General features: G+C 41.3%; 1 protein-coding gene across 4 annotated transcripts in view; it reads right to left on the reverse strand.

The window, feature by feature from the left end:
• Window positions 1–13,112, reverse strand: part of tafa1b (TAFA chemokine like family member 1b) — a 119,304-nt gene extending 106,192 nt beyond the window's left edge. For 2 of the 4 annotated variants that reach the window (XM_085353879.1, XM_085353878.1), the window contains exon 1: window positions 12,989–13,112. In XM_085353879.1, coding sequence (XP_085210005.1) covers window positions 12,989–13,112 — 124 coding nt within the window. Of the gene's footprint in view, window positions 1–5,433; window positions 5,488–12,988 lie in introns of all 4 variants that reach the window. The other 2 variants (XM_085353877.1, XM_085353881.1) reach the window with 2 other exon arrangements.
• Between the last annotated feature and the right edge of the window lie 802 nt (window positions 13,113–13,914).

A 13,914-nucleotide genomic window follows, 5' to 3' on the forward strand; every position in this document is an offset into this window, starting at 1 on the left:
TCCTGTTTTACTTTGAAGGGTCTGGTGTTCCATGTTCAGTGTGTCTAGTTGTACTTCCGCTGTGTCGTTCAGGTTCATTTGTGCCAGCTGTTTCCCCCAGGTCTTCTCATTTCCCTCAAGTCTTCCTCCATTCAGTGTCGGGTCGTCTGTTTTGTCAAGATTCATGTACTTAGTTATTTTAATTATTTTAAAGCTTCGGTTCATGTTCAGGTCTCTCGCCATAGTTTTTGCATGTACCTGTTCTGATTCATGTTCAAGTTTTCATGTTAGTGTTAGCTTATCCCAGTTGAGGTTTTAGTTTAGTTTCACCTTTGTTCACCTTGCCTTGTTTTTCTGTTTCGGTATTCAACCTAATAAATGGCTCACTTTTTGTAATACTTAGTTTCCTCTCTTCCATGTCTGCTTTTTGGGTCCACACCACAAACACACCAGCTGCTCAGCCGTGACAATTTTTCCTTCCCACTGTCACCAAGTGATTGCGCATGTCTAATTGTTGTAGTTTTCTCTGCATTATTGTACGGTCTTTACCTTACAATATAAAGCACCTGGAGATGCTGTTGCTGTGATTTGACTCTATATAAATTAAGTGAAACTGAAATTAAATGAATTAATACTTTTGTCCATATAGAGCAATTCATCTTAAATTTAAAATATAAAAGCAAGCAAACACAAAATAAAAAAAATACAAATAACACTGAATGTTTTCACAGTTCTGGGACTGTGGGTAGAAAGCTAGGAAAACTAACTTCTCAAACTTTACTGTGCAAAACAAGATATGATTACACCTAAGCTAACCTAACTGGTTATATGCGACTGTACCTGAATGGTAATGTTAGCCAACATCTGTCTTAGAGTAATAAATAAATAAAAAAAATAATGATGCATAATAAATAATGAACATTGGATTAGTATTTCCTAGTTCCATCTTCTTCTGCTTATCCATTTCACGGTCACAGAACAGCTGGAGTCTGTCTCAGGTATCATCAGGCCAGAAGCAGGGTACATGTCATGTCATCAGCTGGTCACAGGGCTAACACAGAGAGACACTCTCACATTCACATATTTAAAAAATCAAAACAAACAAACACAAAAACCCCATTCAAATACAGCTTGCGCGTTGATGATTACCATAGCAATGAAAACAAGTTCTTCTTATTTTTTTTAAAGGTGTATAACACTGAAAATTCCTGTGAGTCACAAAAGGTAACAGCATTTGATAGAGCTGGAAGCTGTATGACACACATCTTAACACCTAGATACCATCAGACTAGGGCACTAACAAACAGAAGGTTCAAGGTTGTGAAGCCTTGTTGCAAGTCAAAGGGTGCTGAATGGAACGGATATATTTTCTGTTTCCATCTCAACCAACTAATTCCTTTTTCGGAGGCTTCCTTTCACACATTTCCTTTCCTTTGCCTTCACTAAGTATGTCTTTACCGCCGCACTTTTAGCATTTACTCGTCTACCCTTTGGTATATACCACCAACTGCATTATGCCAGTGTAACAAATAGTTATAGCTCTTTGGATTTGTACTCCCTTAATCCTGCCCTCGCTGATGCTTTGGGTGACATTTCTCATTTGCTGAACAGTTTAGAAAAAAGAAAAGAAAACGCTGTCTGCCCTCTCATGTGAAACATCCAAAATTGTAATAACATCACTATAGCAACATTCTGCTGCACAGAGACACAGTCTGGCGTGACTGGCTGCCAGCACGTGCACAGCTCATCACCACCCCAACAAACTGTTAAAAGCAGCATCCCCTGCTTAAGCCATGTTTCATACTAAGGTTATTCTCAGTCATGCAAAGAAACGTGAACAAGATGTGAACTTATCCAATATACAGCCAGATGGAAGAATAATGCACAGAAGTGTTGCTTAGGTTCATGGTCCTTCCACACGTTTGCCTATCAAAGGTTTAGTACGACTTACACTTTTTTAGAATAAATACACTGTAAACAAGATTTAAACAACTTGCATTTGCACAATAAAATCGTTTTTAGATAATTGCATTAAAATGCTTCAAAAGGCACTAAGGTCACAAACATGGTTCCAGCATAGGGATGGAAATTAGCTGAGTGCCATCTAGCAGACAGCTACTGGCTACAGCTGCATGTGTCACTCTCAAAATATCAATACAGGTGTGCACAGCCCTAGTAAAACATATATTTAACCCTTAACACTATTTAAATTGATGTGAAGCTACAAAATTAGCAATAGAAACCAAATGCATTTTTAAACTGGGGAGTAAACTTTTCATTTCTGCTTTAAACTTGTGCATTTTAACATAACCATATGGAGACCGACTTGCTTTTGGAGCTTTTCAACTGGCCATGGCTTCCTTTTTAAGCCCCAGAGGTTGCCGCCTGGTTCTGCCTCTTTCACGCTCTACCCAGGCTCTACCCAGGCTCTACCCCTTGGCTTAAACCAAACAGTGGTTTTCCAGTATGAACGTATCTGACACAGAGACTCTCCTGTTGCGTGCTACATCTGAGAAAGGGCAATTTCGGACAAAGCCCAGGCTTGATTCTCTCTTTCGTGTGTGAAAACGGCTTAAGATAGTGATTGAATAGGCTAGTTTTATCCCTTTCTGCCAGCTCTCTGCCTGACATGCATTCTGCAAAAAAAAAAAAAAAAGGAAAATGTAGCATCAAGCCAGACAAGTTCTTTTCAGTCCACTGACTGTATCACAAAACATTTTCTGTATTTTATTCAGCTAAATCAAAAACCGATGCTTTGATTGCACCCCAGAGAAGAGGGGGAGTTGTTTTGAGATATGAGCGTAGCTCTATGCAAGGGCTGTACCCAGTAAGACGAGGGAAGAGGTGGAATGTAACACTAAAAGGTAAAATACAGTATGTTAGCCAGAGGTTCTCCTTCTCTGTTCAGCAAAACACTACACAGATACGGTGATTCTTTGGATCTGCTGAGAGTGAAACTAAAGCCCTTTTTTTTCTTGACAAGAGCGGAGCACATTGGCTCAGCTATGAGTAGAATTTTCATTGCATGCTCTTGCCAAGTCACCCACATATACACAAATGTGGGACATAAATGGCTGAAATACAAAATGACTTGGGAGAAATAATGCAGCAGTTAGCTTGTCAAAGGAAATCGTGTATACAGCATGAATCGGGTAGAGCATTAACTGCATCAAACCAGAGTATCTAATACAGCCGCTACATTGTTTTAGTCATTAACCTTAGGTCTATACATTGACCTGCACAGTATACTTGTGCACTAAATCCTTAATACAGACGTGCATCCTCTGTGTAGATATAAGCAAGGAAATAACTTTGAACCCGATCTTAGCTTGAATATCCCACAAAAACTCATCTGCAGCATAACAGTTGATGTTTTTGTTTGTCTTTCACGAAGGAGCTTAAGCTCACAGGCCTTGATGTGGACTCCACAAGGACATGGAGGGAAAAAAAATTGTATTATCATAAAAGATGAGGTGAGGGAAACTGTTTTGCATCGGTACTGTTCCAGCTCTCTTTATTTAGCATGCATGTGTGCCTCGCGGTGTATGCCTTGGAGAGGGCTGAAATCCACAAGGATGGGAAAAAGATGTTATGATCAAAGAGAGCATGCAAAGGTATTCCGTTCTATTAGCTCGGTTCCAATAACACTCTTCTTTTATACACATGTACGGCAACCTCATACTTTTGTTGATGCCTTTTGGGAGAAGGCTGAAAAAGTTCCTCGGAGCAGGCATTAATTCTCATTTAAACTCAACTCACAGAACTTACAGAAAGCAGGTCAAAAGGTCTTTTTGTTGGAAAAAGCTCAGTTCCTCAAACCACTTAAACCTCTGGGATGTGAGACGAGGAGGAGAAAAATCCTACACAGCCTGCCTGGTTGCCTGAGGTTCTAAATATTATTTCCTTGCAAACGCACACTGCAAATTTTAAGATAATTGGAGCTAAGCACAGCTTTTTTGTTTCTTTTTTGTTTTTTACTAACACCTCAAATGAAACTGACATATAGGGGAGCCTGCGTCTGTACAAATAAGACTAATGTGCATAAGAATAATAAGAGATCAGGCAAATAAATAAAACCAGGATGTCCGGGGCAGGAGAAAGAGAAAGGGCACAGAAGAAAAGAATGAGGCAGCGAGTGAGATGCGCAGCTCCGCTGGGTCATTAGGCTAGAGACAGACACATGCAATTGCCACCTCATCCTTCATTCTCTGGCTCTCCTGGCCAAAAGGCACTGGGGTATTGAGCCATGTTCAGTGAACCTGACATGTGCTGCAGATACTGTGGCAAATGAAGATACACTACAGGGCCCATGGACACTAATTCTCCTCCTCCTTTTTCAGCAGTCTGTCACCATTGTTACTGTGTACAGTATGAGTGACTGGCATATTAATACGAGATGCAAAATAGCGAGAAAACTCTAAAACATGGTGGCTGGAGCAGATTAAAATATGATTTCCTGTCTGTTTATACAAGCATTTGGCTGTGTCCATCTCATGTGTCTTACTCTGTACAGCGGTGATAAATAGTTAGCTGTGACATTTCAACCTAACTTCCATTATTAGAGCGTCTGCTGTCAGATAAAGCTGTGATAAGACAATACGGTGGTGCCTCGGCCCAGCAGTCGCATAGATTCATCCAGACACATCAGACAAGACAAATAGACCTCAGCTAATGCTGACAGAGCATCCCGAGTGGAAAATTTAGACAGACTTTCAATCATTTGTTTGACAAGTGGGGACATATTCAAGCAAGAGATTTCTGTTTCCATAATTCCAAACCCCATAATCCATTTTTGTCCCATAGTCAGGGCTCGAATGACTGGACTGGACTGAAAAATGGAGTCTCCCTGGCAACAAATATGCAACTGAAATTTCATGTTATTAGAAGTGTGAAAGCAATTTTTGAAACACAGAAGGTCTAAATATGAATATGGCATGAGTGTTTAGAAGTAAGGTGTGCATATAAAAGGCAACAAGATAGGTTTCATTCAGAGTGGTGTTTGTGTCCACTTGAAGTCCAATATTCATTATGTTTTGGTCTCCTCTAATATCTGAAGAAGATATCTTATTTTTAGCAGGCAATTCCTTCACTACATTCACTAGCTGGTAGCAAACATTGTTTGTTTGTTTGTTTACTGGTGCAGAGAAAGTAGCATACAGTAGTTAAGCCATTTCCTGATGCAGAAACAGCATTATTAGAACTTAGAAATTTCAGTTGCAATGCATATTATACACACATACCATAGATGAGAATGAACAGACTGTTTTGAACTGACAGAAAGGCAAGATTAACTCAAAAAACCACTTCTTAGAACCAATGTACGGAGAAAAGCATCTCAGAAAGTACAACCTGGCAACCTTTCTTTTTACCCAGTTAGCATCGGACCTTGAAGCAGAAGGGCTACAGCAGCAGACTTAGGTTTAGAAACTGTGGTAACAATTTACACTGACTCACCAAAATTGGACAGAAGACTGGAAAAATGTTGCCAGGTCTGATGACTTTTGATTTCTGTTGAGACATTCATATAGTAGCGTCAGACTATGGCATAAATAAAAAGAAACGAGAGATCCTCGTATCAAAGGTTCAGGCTGGTGCTCTTGGCATTACTGTGTAATGGTACAGGGGATATTATTTTCTTGACACACGTTGAGCCCCTTGGGACCAACTCCCCACCGCTTAAACGCCACAGCCTACCTGAGTCTTGTTGTTGACCATGTCCATCTCTTTATGACCACACTGTACCCATTTTCAAAAGGCTGCGTCCAGCAGGATAAAGCACCGTGTCACAAAGCTCAAATCATCTCGAACTGGTTTGTTGAACATGACATTGAGTTCACTGTACTTAAATGGCATCCACAGTCACCAGATCTCAATCCAATAGAGCTCCTTTGGTGAAATGGGAGATTCATATCATGGATGTGCAGCTGACAAATCTGCAGCAACTCTTTGATGCTAACATGTCAAAAATCCTAATAGACCATGTTTCCAGCATTTTATTGAATTGATCCCACACAGAATTAAAGCAGCTCTGAAGGCAAAAGTGGATCCAGCAACTTTTATTAGGTGTACCTAATGAAGTGTCTACTGAGTTTATATATTAAAATAAAGTTGCATGCTGTCAAATGGAAAAATAGGATAAAAGAGCCTACAAATCTTTATTGAGCACCAAGAAACTGCAGAAGTTGTGTAATAATTCTCACATTGCCTTTCATGATGTGCTTTAAAGGAAGATTTTTAAGTATAACTACTTAAGACACTCAAAAGGTAAACTCCCTCACCGCTGCTCGCTCAATAAAACGAAAACAGAATTGATTACTTCAGACTAGACGCAATGTTTTTATCTGTGTACACTGCAAACCATCAGAGGGGGAAGTGAGGGGGTGGGACGAATCAGTAAAATGGCCCTTTCCCTTGCATGAGCTTCAAGTTCATTGCTAAAACAGTGATGATGACATCATGACAGAATGAAACTCGTCTTTAGGATCTGTTTGCTGTCTGTTCACATTTGCCGGACAGTGACGACAACGACATGTACAAAGCAATCACTGGAATGGCTTACCAGAAGAAGACCTGTAGCACGGTTAAGACAAACCTAATTTGACTGCCACTGGATAAATGAGTTGCTCGGGCAAAGTGAGACCTCTGCAAACAAAACACTGAATGAGTAACATTTGTCCCCTGCAGTGGTTTTAGCTGATGCGGCGGAGTAGCTCTTTTGCATCACAATTACCTGGCATTGTGTCTTTTCGCTCCATTAGCATAAGCAACCCATTTCACTTCAGTGAGATGCTACTGAAGGGCTCGGAGCCCGGAGGCAATCGGGAAGCCGCACGTAGCTACTGTATGAATAAAGATGGCAGTGATGTATGATATAGTAACTATATGCTTTGTATAAATAGAATGGATGTGCTACATGTAACTGGACTACTCTGAGATAAACATGGGATAATAAGACACAGATGTGTATCTCGGTATGCTGCTAGACAGCTGGGCGATGTGAGACCTGTCTATTTTAATGCTCTTCACATTCTTAAAAATAATTGGTGAAGTGAGCCACCCATGCTCGATAGCACCTGCTCACTCAGTGTGTCACAATTATCTAACATCAGAAAAGAACAGGATCTAATCTACCATCTAATCACTCCAGGATTGTGAAAAATACTCCCGAGCACACGCAGTTAAAGGCTTCAGATGGAAAAAGACCGCTCGCTGAGTAAATAAATCCCAATGACACGGCAGAACTGTCACAGGTGAATCGGACTACGTTTGTCGAGGGGGCACATGAAGCAGTGAATCTTCATTCATTCATTCATTAACAGACGCAAGTGGCATTTTCAATAAAGTCACAGCTGGTGACACATCTATCAGTAAGGCAGATTGTACAATGGGACTGTACTGTGCAAAAAAATAAAAAAGTTTGACAGTTACCTGAGATTTGGTCATTTTAGAAGTGGTTACTCAGGAAAGAACACAGAGAAGCTCATCTACTTTTCCAGTTTGACACATTAGTGAAGCTCACCTCTAAGTGAATATCTGATTATGTGTGGAGGGGAGAAAAAAAAGTCAAGAAATGGTGCACAGGCGATAGAAAGCACCAGTTCAACCTACAGTCCTTTCTCCCCTCTTGCCGGCCATAAAACGCAGTGTAATAGGATTCCTAAGCTTTTCCAGTGACTGCTTCCACTATCACACAGACATTTAAGTGCACTAATCCATGACAAATTGTCTCATCTGATCCATGACAAATCGTCTGAAGGGCCGATAGAGACGAGGAGATGAAGGAGGGGTGGGCTGGGGAATGGGCAGCAAGAGGATGAAGAGTCGGTGGTGGCAGCGGCGGTGGTGGGGGTGGCTGGTGTGAAGAGAGTGCTGCTCGGCACCTAAATGATCAGACAGTTATTGCCTAGTTTTTTAGAAAGGTTGCTTTCATTACCTTGAAGGGCATGCTGTGTGATAAAATGTGAGTGATTACATAGCGCTGATGAGCTCTCCACCTAAGCCTGCCATTTTCAAAGCAATTATAATCCCATGTGGAGGTAGATTATAGGATTTCACTTCCTTTGTTGGCAAAAGGCCGGATTTGTAGATGTCATGTTCGCAAAACGAATGGTTCTAATTGAATTTGTGTGATATGTAATTTATGATTTTCATCACCCGGTAGTTACATTTAGGTTCTTTTTTTTCTTTTTCTTTTCTTTTAAAAAAGACACACACAGACTGACTAAATATTCATTTACAAAAAAAAGATAACAGATAAAATTTAACAAACAAGAAAACTGAGCTTATTCAGAGGTCATACCAGAACCTTGCATATTATTGATTTAAATGTGTGTGTGTGTGTGTGTGTGTGTGTGTGTGTGTGTGTGTGTGTGTGTGTGTGTGTGTGTGTGTGTGTGTGTGTGTGTGTCTTGTACTGTACTACGTTGTATTTCAATGTTCACCAATGCACCAACGCTGCCAAGCAGATAAAAAAAAAAATCCTTTTCATCCACTTTGCAAAAATAAGATTAAGGCATCATCCATTCAAGTGACTGTAATTACATTGAATTTTCTTTTGCCATAAATTCTCACACTAATTAGTCCCCATCGTTTAATGAGGATGCAAATAAAGCTGATTCGATGACGAGAACGCAGCCTATGCGCTCCTACCTTCCTGTGGGTAGCACGGATGGATCGGCTGTTCAAAAGCACCAAAGTGACGAGATTGCCACTGTGCGTTCCTCCGCCTGTTCGCGCCGCTAACTCCGAGCTATTGTAATGAGGAGTGTGACAACTATGGAAATGAGTTCCAAGTTTAAAAAAAAAAAAAACTGTGTGTGCGTTTGGTTCTTAAATCTGTGAAGTTAATTTCTTAGAGTTCCAAAGTGCTGCAAGAGAAATCGTATATCTTCTGAAGTAAAAAAAATAATAAAAAATCAGTTCATACTGTGTATATGTACAGCTTCCAGATGTCAGTGCTATCCTCATTTACCAATCTGGCAGCTTTCCTAAATCCGTTTCATAGTTTAGGTTTAACACCCTGTATCCTGTCTGTTTTTTATCTCCCTAGAAAACTCCATACAGCTCACTGTTACATAAAGTTAGAGTTAAGCTCTGTGGTGTTTTGACAGGATGTGTTCTCAGAGCTGGAGACATGCTGCCTAATTTAACCAACATCCCTGCTTAAGGTTATGCTGTTGCCCTTACTTGACCATGTGATGCATCTTGGCTAATCAAAGTAATTACGTGGAGGGGTTTTTATTTTCCACCTGAAAGAAAACTTCTACAGCGACAGAGCATTATGCCACATTGAACAATGAGCTCATTAAAATGCATTCCAATCATCTGGGATTAGACTTTACAGTCCATTTCAGATCAATGGATAAAAACATAACAGCAGCACCACTGCATTATTTATCAGCCTTTTCAGTTAGATCATAGCCCCTTTTGTGTTTTTACATGTAACATGTTTCACGTCCATGAAAAAAATAAAATAAATAAACTTTTTTTTTTTAAAATCAGTGCATTTACAGCTGACACTCACAGTTGATTTCATATTCCAATTGTTTTTTTCTCTGACGAACACCAGATAACGTAATTAGTACAAGTGCAGTTCTGTAACAATGCAGATACACCGCAACGCTGCGGCTGACGAGGAATTTGGAGAATAAAACCGGATCCTGTCAGGGTGTGACAGCCTAGTTAGTTTTACAGCTGCACCTGCTCTATTAGATCCAAGTCTCTCTTAAATAATAATAAATAATAAAACAAAGCAGCGGCTAAGGTGCTGTTATATCAAGACTGCTCCTCTTGGTATTGATATATTATAAACTGTACGCTGACTTCATGCATGCAGCAAGGGTAAATAGGTAGAGCACCTGCTAAGTATAACTTAATGACAAAACTCTTATCAGACAACGCATTAGGGAGCGTGTTTCATTTTATCATTAGGAGGCACAAATTCTCCATTAACTTCTGCCAGCAAATGCACTGACAATGAAAATGCAAATTGGTTACACTGAAAACCAGTACTATTTATCAAGAGTGGCCTGGTTTGTGCAGCAGCACTCTTGGCAGTGAGAACTTGTGCTCACTGTGCTGGCAGGTGGGGAGAGTGCATAGCCAGGCTTGTGTGTGTCATGTCACATTCAGCTCATCTGTCAATGTAGTGGATTATTTCTTGAGAGACCAGAATTGGCTTCCCAGAATCAGGGCACCATCAATCTTCAGCCGCACGAGCAGGACACGCGGGAGGCTGTGTGAAGCGGAGGCTCGCCGGAGAGAGTGCGGCGCCGCGCTTCCCGAGCAGGTGACGAAGCAGTCGGGCAACTCGTTACTCAATCGCAGCATCAGCCGTGTCTATGGCGATTTGTCACTGAAACGTTTGGAGAAATAAATAAACAAACAAGTGCAATGTGAAATCTTCGCCCAATCTGTGGTGCCTTATTTTAACGTGTGCTGTGAGTTACTGTTGCAGGAGGCAGAGAAGCTGATCTCTCAAAAACTGTTAGCTGCTTCAACAGGCTGGAAGATAACATGACCTTCACTTCCCCTCCTCATATATATACCCACACAGCCCCTTCGCTGTGGGTTTTTTGTTTGTTAGCTTTTGTACCACTCAGTTTCTCAGGCAGTCTGCCAAGCTGCATTCACAGAGCCACACAAAGTAATTTCAGGGCATGTTTTCTTTAAAGGTACCAACCTCCAATTTCAGCATCATCATCTCAATGAAATGTATCTTTTAAAAATTGTGACTTAATAGCAAACATAAAGCATGTTAGTCTAATGTAACATTATACTTCTGTTCACAAAATATGTTTCAGTGCTTCATGAGGAAAGCTCTACTGAAACTTAACTTGCAGTAGGACCATGCAGCACATGATATCATTCTTTAGAAACACAGAAACATCTGCTTATGGAAAACAGCAGAGCGTGAAAGCCAATGGATTTTTCAAGGCAAGACATCTCTTTCTTGCCACGTCCTACATAGCCATATCTATTTATATCTGAGGGTTCTGGCCTCAATGAAACCAGAGAGCTTCTCAAATTATAAAATCAATTCTAATTCAAATATTCATCATAGCATTTCAATTCTGAGAGAGGAGTTCTGGTTAGATCGGTTAACGCCACTTCACGGATGAGTAAGATTGATGTCAGCTTAATCCTCTAAAAAAAAAAACCCCAAAAAACATGATATACAGTAAATTGTCCAGTCAGACAACAGCAGCTGGAGGGGATGCATTCTGTGAGCAGTCAGATGTGATAGAACAATGCCTGCTGGGAAGTCTGCTGATTAGGACTGTAAAACTTCATAATACACTGGCAGACTAAGATTATAAGTGCATTGTTCTGCACTTGTCTATTTGTCTCTGTTTGTTAAGTTTTAAAGTTTTCTAGAAATTACTCATTGCACCCGTCTCAGTGAGAATCCCAGAGATGTTATTCAAAATTGAGTGGCCCAACCAGAAACACCCCAGTAACATGAATTAAATCTGGGTCAATCACCCATCTCTGTGTTTGAAACTTGCTACTGAAATGCACCCTAAACACAGCTCCAGTATCCCCACAGCACCCATGAGGAAAGGCCACAGCATAATGGCCTTAAAGACGAGACTTCATTTACATCCCTGTACCCTCCTCGGTGCAGTAAATGCATGAGTTGATCTGTCTGACAGGAAAAACCCTTCCCTATCACCATCTTGTGGTTGGATGCCTCTTCTAAATGTACAAGGAAGGGTGTGGAGGCCAACCACTACTTTCCCCCCCTCAGCCCCTTTGGGATCACTGCATTATTCAAAAAAGACATTTACTGAGCCATGCACTTCCTTGTACATCTTTGGCACCAAGCTTGACTTGCCAACCAGTCAAACCCAAAAAAAAGGGAGGAGGAGGAGAAAGGAAAGGGGGGTAAAAAAAAAGAAAATGAAGGCAGCCTTTAAAAAATTCATTCTGAGCTCTCTATTGCTCATCCCTTACTGTCTTGTTCCAATTAACGGGGCTGGGATACTTTGAGAACTTTCTATCTATCATAGCTGGGATTTTCATGTGTCAGCTGTTCCACAGAAAAAAGTACGCCAGCTCTCTGACATGCTGCTTAAAGCCACCAATGTTCAACACAAGCATAGAGAATTCAATGCTGGATTTTTTTTTCCACTTGCTGTGCTTCAATTACTGTCTTTTTGCCTGGCAACACACACAAAAGGGAACCAAGCAGAAGATAGCATCAATGTTTAACAGCCGCTTGGCATCCACAGAAAGCTCCGCTCCACACAAGAGTTCAGCACAGAAGTCGCACTTATTGTTAGAAGCTTAAGGAAAGCACTTGCTTTGCTCTAAAAACCTTCGCCTCCAGTGTAACAGTTCTACATACACTATAAGCGATTCTGGTAAGCTTCTCCGTAATCAGTGAATTAGAGCCACCTCTGTGTCTACCTCCCCTTTTGCCCTTACAGTGCAGCAAGGCGTCGGGCTTAATTGCCAAATGTTTCCAGTGCAAAAGAGGGGAACATAATTGTCATTTCTATCTAAGCCGCAGTGATCAAAGCTCCCCTGGCTACCAGCACAGTAATGGGGATTTCTCTCTACAGCTTGGCCTATTCGTAACAGTGTGCCAGCAAGATTCACGCTGCAGTAGTCAAGAATTCCACATCGCGACTGTGAATCATCGTTCCACTAGCTAACTCGGAGTGCTGAAAGGATGTCGTCCTCGTTGAGGTCTACACACAGAGATGGGGCGTAGCAGCCATATTTCTCCAATAGGTTGCAAAAAATGTATATGGGTAGGTTTGATTAAATTAACCTAGGGTAATGCATGATTAGAGGTAGCTGTCTTTGCTTATCTTGTATGACTGCGAGCACAGTGAATCATCTTGTACAGTACCGTGGCAAATCATCCTGACATACTGCAGCAGTGTCTCGCTGTTGCCTTTTAAACAGCCAAAGCTGACAACTGCTGCCCCATGGAGAGGGCACCATGTTTCACTGTAACAGGGTGCTATGAAGCTGAAATCTGACAAAGAGGGACACGTACCCAGGGTGAGAATGTCAGTGCGACCAGGCCGGGCCACATGGTGCTGTTGGATGGTCTGGTAGAGAGTTGCCTGGCACAGCAGCAGGAAGCCGAGGCTAATCCACATGGCCAACAACCAGGACATGGTAAGGCCGAGTCTGCAGGATGGCACGCCGCGGGGGAGAAACAACAGGGGGACAGGGGCAGAGTTGTATTACAGCATGTCTCCATATATATTTACAACACACACTGTGTTTATTTCATGTGCCAAAAAGACAAACAATGCTGACATCAACCACACACATCAAGACCACCGCGTCGAATACTGTCACCTGTTCTTTTTTTTTTTTTCAAAGTAACACAGCTAATGGGAAGAAAAAGACGACAAAGGGGCTTTGAGGGAAATCCCAGCGGTCAAACACAAACTTTAACATGCTAATATCACACCACAAAAAGGAGAGCAAAGAAACACGGGGGAAAAAAACACCCTGCCTCCAATTTTTTTTAGACTGTAAGAATGATTCACCCCTTTTTAGGAAAACCAGAGTTATTAAAAACAACAGCAAGACTGTGTTTCTAAGCACAGGCAGCCTTCTTGCAGATTTGTGCAGCGACTGCCTAATGGCTGGTGAGGGCCAGCATATGGAGACACGCCTTAGCCCTTATTGAATAATGAGGCTCTCCTCCTTTCCAGGTGTTATTAGGGCCTCTCTCCACAGCATACCCCCCCCCACCCCCAACCAAGAAATGTGTCTTAGTGTGTTTAGAATTAGTACATATAAGGCTGAGGAGCTCATTTAGTATATTCAGCCAAATGACAAATCACATGTTCTGAAGTGATGTCATGACTCTAATGTAACTATGAATTTAGTAGTGTTTGATTCTACCTGTCCTTTTACACTCTTTACCAACACTAAACCTGCCAATAAAGGAAAATCTAAATGCTC

The sequence above is a fragment of the Diplotaxodon limnothrissa genome, linkage group LG5, assembly GCF_057381915.1.
Source record: "Diplotaxodon limnothrissa isolate DT_005_m linkage group LG5, D_limnothrissa_male_GT1.1, whole genome shotgun sequence".
NCBI classification, from domain to species: domain Eukaryota; kingdom Metazoa; phylum Chordata; class Actinopteri; order Cichliformes; family Cichlidae; genus Diplotaxodon; species Diplotaxodon limnothrissa.